This window comes from Colobus angolensis, unplaced genomic scaffold (genome assembly GCF_000951035.1).
Source record: "Colobus angolensis palliatus isolate OR3802 unplaced genomic scaffold, Cang.pa_1.0 Scaffold6, whole genome shotgun sequence".
In the NCBI taxonomy this organism is placed as follows: Eukaryota; Metazoa; Chordata; class Mammalia; order Primates; family Cercopithecidae; genus Colobus; species Colobus angolensis.
Genome location: NW_012119598.1, coordinates 27,399,996 through 27,407,777, shown reverse-complemented (window position 1 = coordinate 27,407,777; position 7,782 = coordinate 27,399,996). Strand labels below are relative to the sequence as shown.

The 7,782-nt window shown below is 43.7% G+C and overlaps 3 protein-coding genes and 1 pseudogene across 4 annotated transcripts; 2 read left to right on the top strand and 2 right to left on the bottom strand.

Moving 5' to 3' along the window:
- Positions 1 to 509: 509 nt before the first annotated feature.
- Positions 510 to 1,048, bottom strand: LOC105526833 (annotated as a pseudogene).
- Positions 1,049 to 3,243: 2,195 nt separating this feature from the next.
- Positions 3,244 to 3,667, bottom strand: LOC105526751 (histone H2B type 1). Its single transcript, XM_011962862.1, has one exon. The coding sequence runs from the start codon at positions 3,665 to 3,667 to the stop codon at positions 3,287 to 3,289; it is 381 nt and encodes a 126-aa protein (XP_011818252.1). The 3' UTR covers positions 3,244 to 3,286.
- A 568-nt stretch (positions 3,668 to 4,235) lies between these two features.
- LOC105526749 (histone H2A type 1-D) lies at positions 4,236 to 4,780 on the top strand. Its single transcript, XM_011962858.1, has one exon. The coding sequence runs from the start codon at positions 4,279 to 4,281 to the stop codon at positions 4,669 to 4,671; it is 393 nt and encodes a 130-aa protein (XP_011818248.1). The 5' UTR covers positions 4,236 to 4,278; the 3' UTR covers positions 4,672 to 4,780.
- Positions 4,252 to 6,791, top strand: LOC105526750 (histone H3.1). Of its 2 annotated transcripts, none has more exons than XM_011962859.1 (2): positions 4,252 to 4,663; positions 6,275 to 6,791. In XM_011962859.1, the coding sequence occupies exon 2, from the start codon at positions 6,294 to 6,296 to the stop codon at positions 6,702 to 6,704; it is 411 nt and encodes a 136-aa protein (XP_011818249.1). In that variant the 5' UTR covers positions 4,252 to 4,663; positions 6,275 to 6,293; the 3' UTR covers positions 6,705 to 6,791. The 2 variants fall into 2 exon arrangements, with proteins under 2 accessions (XP_011818249.1, XP_011818250.1); XM_011962860.1 differs by having other exon boundaries at positions 4,254 to 4,663; positions 6,278 to 6,791.
- Positions 6,792 to 7,782: the final 991 nt, after the last annotated feature.

Sequence of the window (7,782 nt, the reverse complement as noted above, 5' to 3'; positions counted from 1 at the left end):
AAAAAAAAAAAAAAAAAAAGAAAGTCCAAGAAGAATCTAGACACACAGGCCTTGCTAGGCTATTATGATTAGCTCAGTCTATTAGCATTAGCTCGTACCCTTTGTGTCCAATCATATTTCTACACAGCTGTCCATATTTTGTTGAATCTAAGCATAAAAATGTATGATTTCCCCTGTATCTTTGGATCTTCAGTTTGAAGGCTAATGTGTACATGCTAGTTATTTGAATGCCCTCCTAGACATACAAATGTTAGGATTTCTACTGTGAAAAGAAATCAAATATGTAGAAACTAAACAAAAAGGAACTGTAAATTGCTGCTGTTAAAATCCCACCAGTATCAAAATTCTGTGAGCCTGTGATATTTAGGAAGAATTTACATGCTTCTATAATAATTTTAATAGTATTTACATATTTGTATTGAAATGTATAAAATTGTAATTTAATAGAACGTTAGTTAATACATTACTGAATTGGTTTTTTTTTTTTTTGAGTTTTTTTGGCTATAAGTTTATTCAATGCAAAATAATCCTCTCCAGTTTTGCTGAGGTGGCTGACCACATCCATGACCAAATCTGCCTCTAAACTGGAATTCGGTTGTTGATCTAGCCCCAGCCTTGGCTTTCTTGTCAGCACCAGGGGACACAGCACTCCGTCTGTAGGTATCTCTGTCGGGTTCTCCTATTGTGAGTCTTGCAGGTTGCTCACCCTCCATCCAGACCTTTAGGCCGAGGGCTGCCAGGCTCTGGACTGTGGACCACTGCGGCCTACAGTGGCAGGCACAATCTCTGGGGGCAGATGAAGGTAATTATGGAGATACTGGATGCTCTCATTGGTAAGATACCAGTAGAAATGTCTCCAGGCAAACTGTTCCTTCAAGTATCCTTGGGACTCGAGAGACTGCATGGCCTTCATGACACGAAGGTTGGGTACATTCTTGTCTGCCATTTCTAGGTGCTTAGGCATATGGACATCCTTCTTGGTCACTATGACTCCCTGCTTAAAAAGGAGTTCATAAATGGCAATCTGGTTCTTCTTAGGCATCAACATGCCGGCAACTGTGGGGTCTCAGGCCAGGGCTGGTACATTACTCAATTCTTAAACTTGTATGGTTGCACTGGTTTCCTGTGGCTGGTTTGAAAAATTATCACATTTTATGATTAAAAAATACAAATTTGTAATTATATAGTTTTTAAAATTGGGGCTCAGTCAGATCTCACTGAGCAAAAGAGTCAAGGTGTTGACTTGATATTAACTAAAGAAATAAAGAACCTGTATCTTTTCCCTTGCCTTTTTACCCTTATAGATGCCACTCCCTCCTTGGATCATGGTCCTTTTCTTTCAATTTCAAAGCCGGAAATTTATGGCCAAATCGTTCTAATGCTGCCATATCTCTAGTTCTCTATTCCAGTTCCCTCTTCCACTTTTAAGAATCTTTGTAATTGTACTGGGTTAACTCGTAACATGCAAGATAATCTCCTTAAGGTCAGCCAATTTAGTAGCCTTAATTCCATATAAACCTTAGTTGCCCTTTGTCACATAACATAACAAAGACTGCAGGAATTTGCAGACTCCAGGGATTAGGATGTGGTCATCACTGGGGTAGCCTTATTCTGCTTAACACAGTGGATCACAATATTTTTAGAATCTGATAGAAAGCTATATAATTTGTTCTGGGAAGGAGAAACACATATGGCCACATTTTTGCATATAATTTCAGAAAGTTATATTCCCCTCGAGCTGATGTACACCTTAGTTTAGAAATTTACTCATGGAACTACAGAAAGCAAAAATTGACTGCTATACCAATGTAAATTTGTACATGAAGCTATTTAGTATTTTTAGCTTTCATTTTTCTAGTTTTTTCTTGTTGCTTTCATTTTTTCAGTTGGGGTTTATTTGAATGTTTATATATGCTTTGTATGTGCTGTGTTCTGTGTCCATTTATGTGCTGGACAGGGAGTGGGAAGTTGAAAAAAAATTGTGGGACAGGTGCGGTGGCTCACACCTATAATCCCAGCATTTTGGGAGTCTGAGGAGAGTGGATCACCTGAGGTCAGGAGTTTGAAACCAGCCTGGCTAATACGGAGAAAGGCCGTGTGTACTAAAAATATAAAAATTAGCCAAGCGTGGTGGCAGCTGCCTCTTGTCCTAGCTACTTGGGAGGCTGAAATAGGAGAATCACTTGAACCCAGGAGGCGGAGGTTGCAGTGAGCCAAGATCATGCCATTGAACTCTAGTCTGAGCAACAATAGTGAAATTTCGTAACAAAAAAAAAAAGAAAAGAAAGTAATATAGAATACTATTCCTTTTTTCTTAACTGGGTTGAAATTCTAAGAATATTTTGTATAAAATATTTTAAATATTTTTAAAATACAAAAATATTTTGTAAAAATTCTAAGTATTCTACAATGGATGCCATTCATAACAGTTTATGATCTTAAGTAAGGTTTGTAATTACAAGAAATACAACAACTTCAGTATCTTTATATATGAGTATATAGAATAGAAAAATTGTGGTATTTGTAAGTAGAATGACATAAATCATTTTTTCATTTAAAAATCACAATTTTTGCCTATTAGAATAAAATGGACACATATGAAGTCAACCTTGAAGGAAAAAAAGTAAAAAACAACTTTGAGGAAGTGACAACAAAATATTTTAGGGTTAAGGGTGTTTCTCTCCTGGACTTCCAGTTATTACTCCCAAATGTTATTTTGCCAGTGGCCAAACTTTTCTTTAAACAAAGAACAATTTTGATTATTAGTGCTGCATCCAGGCACCGGTGTTCACATTTTTCAGTTTTCATGCACATGGCTTGTCTTGCTGTCCTTATATTTTGAAGAATTTGATTATATTATTTTAACCAGGGAAACTTGCCAATGCTGTTATGACTAAACCGGAATTAAGGAAGACATTCTTTTCCCCCACACTGTCAGTAGCAAAAGAAATATTACTTAATTTCAAAAGTTCTTTTCTTATGAAACCAGTTTGACAAGGGACCCATCACAGCACAACATAAGAAAAATGTGCACACCAGCACAATGGGCTAGCCTTGTAACTAGCACTTGGGGTAAAACAAATATGCTACCACTAACTTAAGATTAAGTACAGCATTTTGTCAAAAGAACTGTGCTCTAGACCTACACAGCAGCAACCCCCTCAAATCAGGATAAAACCAAACCTGTTGGTAAACACAGGAAATATGCAGGTAATTACAACTCTATAGCTGAAAAAGTGGGTGGCTCTTAAAAGAGCCTTTGGAATTGGGTATGAAGACGTTAGAATTACTTAGAGCTGGTGTACTTGGTGACAGCCTTGGTGCCCTCAGACACCGCATGCTTGGCCAGTTCCCCGGGCAGCAGCAGGCGCACGGCCGTCTGGATCTCCCTGGAGGTGATGGTCGAGCGCTTGTTGTAATGCGCCAGGCGGGAAGCCTCGCCGGCAATGCGCTCGAAGATATCGTTGACGAAGGAGTTCATGATACCCATGGCCTTCGATGAGATGCCGGTGTCGGGGTGGACCTGCTTTAGCACCTTGTACACGTAAACGGAATAGCTCTCCTTGCGACTACGCTTGCGCTTCTTGCCATCCTTCTTCTGCGCCTTGGTCACCGCCTTTTTGGAGCCCTTCTTTGGGGCAGGAGCAGACTTAGCAGGTTCAGGCATGTTAAAGAAACACTTCCGGCCGGGCGCGGTGGCTCAAGCCTGTAATCCCAGCACTTTGGGAGGCCGAAACGGGCGGATCACGAGATCAGGAGATCCAGACCATCCTGGCTAACCCGGTGAAACCCCGTCTCTACTAAAAAATACAAAAAACTAGCCGGGCGAGGTGGTGGGCGCCTGTAGTCCCAGCTACTCCGTAGGCTGAGGTAGGAGAATGGCGTAAACCTGGGAGGCGGAGATCCAGCCACTGCACTCCAGCCTGGGTGACAGAGCAAGACTCCGTCTCAAAAAAAAAAAAAAAAAAAAAACTTCGTCCACAACCTAAAGAGAAATGACAAGTATCCTCTCTCTGCAGCTCGTAATATCTCTAGAGCTCGTGTCCTAAACTGGCGTTTAAAAACTTACACATTGGTTGGATAAATTGTCTCTGTGTGCCCTGTCGTATGCAAATTATGTGATTCTTGCGTTTCTTTGCAATTGGTTGGTTGTTCTAGCCAATCAAATAGCGTTATTTACAATTCGGCCTCCAAGTATAATTGTTTCTCACTTGCTAACAAAATCCAGCTTCACGTTTTTCATTTCGTTTAGCTCAACGTCTATTTTAAGATATCAAAATGTCCGGACGGGGCAAGCAAGGCGGAAAGGCCCGAGCTAAGGCTAAGACCCGCTCTTCTCGGGCCGGGCTCCAATTCCCTGTGGGCCGAGTGCACCGCTTGCTCCGTAAGGGCAACTACTCCGAGCGAGTTGGGGCCGGCGCGCCGGTGTATCTGGCGGCGGTGCTGGAGTACCTGACTGCCGAGATCTTGGAGCTGGCGGGCAATGCGGCCCGCGACAACAAGAAGACCCGCATTATCCCCCGACACCTGCAGCTGGCCATCCGCAACGACGAGGAGCTAAACAAGCTGCTGGGTAAAGTCACAATTGCTCAGGGCGGTGTCCTGCCCAACATCCAGGCTGTATTGCTCCCCAAGAAGACTGAGAGCCACCACAAGGCCAAGGGCAAGTAAAACGAGAATTTGTATATTGATTTTTTACGGAGGCAATCTTAATCAAAGGCTCTTTTCAGAGCCACCCATGTATTCATTAAAAGGGCTCACAGTTTTTCCTATGTCAGCTATTTTGCAGTTTTCTTTAGTAATTCTTCCACCTATAAGTGGGTGTCCTTACACTGTGCACCATGAAACTAACCGTCCATTTTAAAGTTGCCATAAAAATAGTTAAGCAAATTGGCGGGGCGTGGTGGCTCACGCCTGTAATCCCAGGACTTTGGAAGGCCGAGGCTGGCGGATCACAAAGTCAGGAGTTCCAGACCAGCCTGACCAACATGGTGAAACCCCGTCTCTACTAAAAATACGAAAATTAGCCGGGGGTGGTGGCGCGCCCCTGTAATTTTAGCTATTCCGTTTACGTGTACAAGGTGCTCAACTAAGGAGGTTGAGGCAGGAGAAAAGTTTGAACTCCGGAGGCTGAGGTTGCAGTGAGCCGAGATCGGGCCACTACACTTCAGTTTGGGCGACAGAGAGATTCTCTGTCTCAAAAAAAAAAAAAAAAAAAAGGCAAACCAAAATGCAGAGAGTGTATGTGTCACAGGTAATTTAAATCGATCAATGCAGCAGCCCCTTAGGATTGCAAAGCTGTTAAAAGGCCTGAGAAATACAGGAGAGAGGTTAATGTTCGTCCGTGTTTACATTTACATACGAATGTAGTGACTTAAAGCAGCAGAACCGGAAGCAACCTTTTATTATCTTTTGTATGCATCTTAATGATACATTACCTGCAATTTGTAAGGATTTTTGAGGTCTGTTTTTGCTTTTTGCAAGCCACTTTCCACTCTACTGAGCTAACTCTCATTAATTATAAATAGGAATATAAACCTACATCCCCAGGAGCCAGATGGCGCGTAGGTGGAGCTTCTTTGCACAGTGTTCAGCATGACTACAAGGGCACACTGGTCTTTTTGTGCCATTTATAAATTTGGCTATTTCTTTTTTTTTACAGCAGATTACACAAATACCAGTTGAACTTGTAAAGGATAAGAGTGCTTTCATATGAGGATGTCATATTGTAGTTAAATATGTGTTCATGTTGCTTAGCATCAGGTTTCAAATAGTTACTTATGAGTTAATAGTCATGGTGTACTTGGAACAAACTATTGAAAATATCTCCGAGTTTAAATAGACAAATCAAGATATGAAATTAGCCTTTCTAAACTTAAGAGGGTAAAAAGAAATCACTTGACCAATCACAACTAGCGCGCGTTTTTTCAAAACGTTGATCAAAGCTAGTTTCAGGCGCCAACTTTTTTTAAAAATTAAGTAAGACACGTTATCCTAGTAGCTAGTTAAAATTTTGCAGAGGAAAATCAAAGTACGTTTTAAAAAAAAGCCAGAAAGATGGCACAGAGGGGAAAGGGTTGAAAACACCAGTAGTTAAAGGAGACGGACGGAGGAAAGTTTTAATATTTGGTCTACAGGCAGGAGATGTTCTGTCACGGAGTGGACATCTCCACCAATGGAGCTGCAGGGGAAAGGCTGCCTGGTCCAATCAGAACAGGGCTGCCTTTATATATACGGGTTGAAAACCCTAGGCTTTCGGTTTTTCGTCATTTAGCAGGGCTTAGAAGTTCGCAATGGCTCGTACCAAGCAGACAGCTCGCAAGTCCACGGGTGGGAAGGCGCCACGCAAGCAGCTGGCCACCAAGGCTGCTCGAAAGAGCGCTCCAGCCACCGGTGGCGTGAAGAAGCCCCACCGCTACCGGCCTGGCACCGTGGCTCTGCGCGAGATCCGCCGCTACCAGAAGTCCACCGAGCTGCTGATTCGCAAACTGCCATTCCAGCGTTTGGTCCGTGAGATCGCGCAAGATTTCAAGACCGATCTGCGCTTCCAGAGCTCGGCGGTGATGGCGCTGCAGGAGGCCTGCGAGGCCTACTTGGTGGGGCTCTTTGAGGACACCAACCTATGCGCCATTCACGCCAAGCGAGTGACTATCATGCCCAAGGACATCCAGCTTGCTCGCCGCATTCGTGGGGAGAGAGCGTAAATTGTGTTGTGAATGTGTGCTAACCAAAACCCAAAGGCTCTTTTCAGAGCCAACCACCTTTATCTATGAAAGTTGCTGTGTACTGTTGCTGTCCGTAAACTGGAATCTCTGTTCAGTCAAGGTAAGTAAGCATTCTTAACTCTATCCGTCTCCCCTCCCTTCACGGAATTGGTGTAAAAAATTTAATAATTGGGCAGTTATTGAAACAGTCTTTAAGGTACTCTAGTTTTAATTTCTGTTTTTGGGGGGCCGCTTTTTGGGGCTTGGATACCTCCGGCTTGGGAACTTTCTTGGCCACCTTTGACCAACCAACCTTTTTCTCCAGCAGCCTCCACCCGCAAAAGCCTTCTTTGGGGTCTGCTTAGTACTTTTCTTCGATTAAGGGCGCCCCAAGCTTTCTTCCTTTCGGCTGCCGGGACAGCTGTCTTGGTCATGACTGCAGCGGCTTTTCTGGCCTCGGTCTTGATTTTCTTAAGACCACCTTGTTTAGCGGGAACGAACCCGAGAGGCTGCTCTTCTTAGCACGAAGATGCCCTCGTTTGTTTTCAAGGCCCAACCTTATTCAAATGATTTTTTAAAATTTGTATTTATTTTTAGCGACAAGGTCTCACTATGTTACCCAGGCTGGTCTCAAAACTCCTCAGCTTGGCCAGGCGAGGTGGCTCAGTCTTGTAATCACAGCACTTTGGGATGCCAAGGCGGGCGGATAACGTGATGTCAGGAGTTCGAGACCAGCCTGCCCAACACATTTAAACTTCATCTCCACTGAGAATACAAAAATTAGCCAGGTGTGGTGGCACACGCCTGCAGTCCCAGCTACATGTAAGGCTGAGGCGGGAGAAGGACTTGAACCCGGGAGGCGGAAGTTGCAGTGAACCGAGATGGCCCCACTGCACTCCAGCCTGGGCAGCAGAGCTAGGCTCCGTCAAAAAATAAATAAAAGCCAGGCCTGGTGGTGCTTGCCTGTAGTCCCAGCTACTCCGATGGCTTGAACCCTGGAGGCAGAGGTTGCATGCAGTGAGTTGAGATCATGCCACCGCACCCCAGCCTGGGCAGCAGAGCTAGGCTCTGTCTAAAA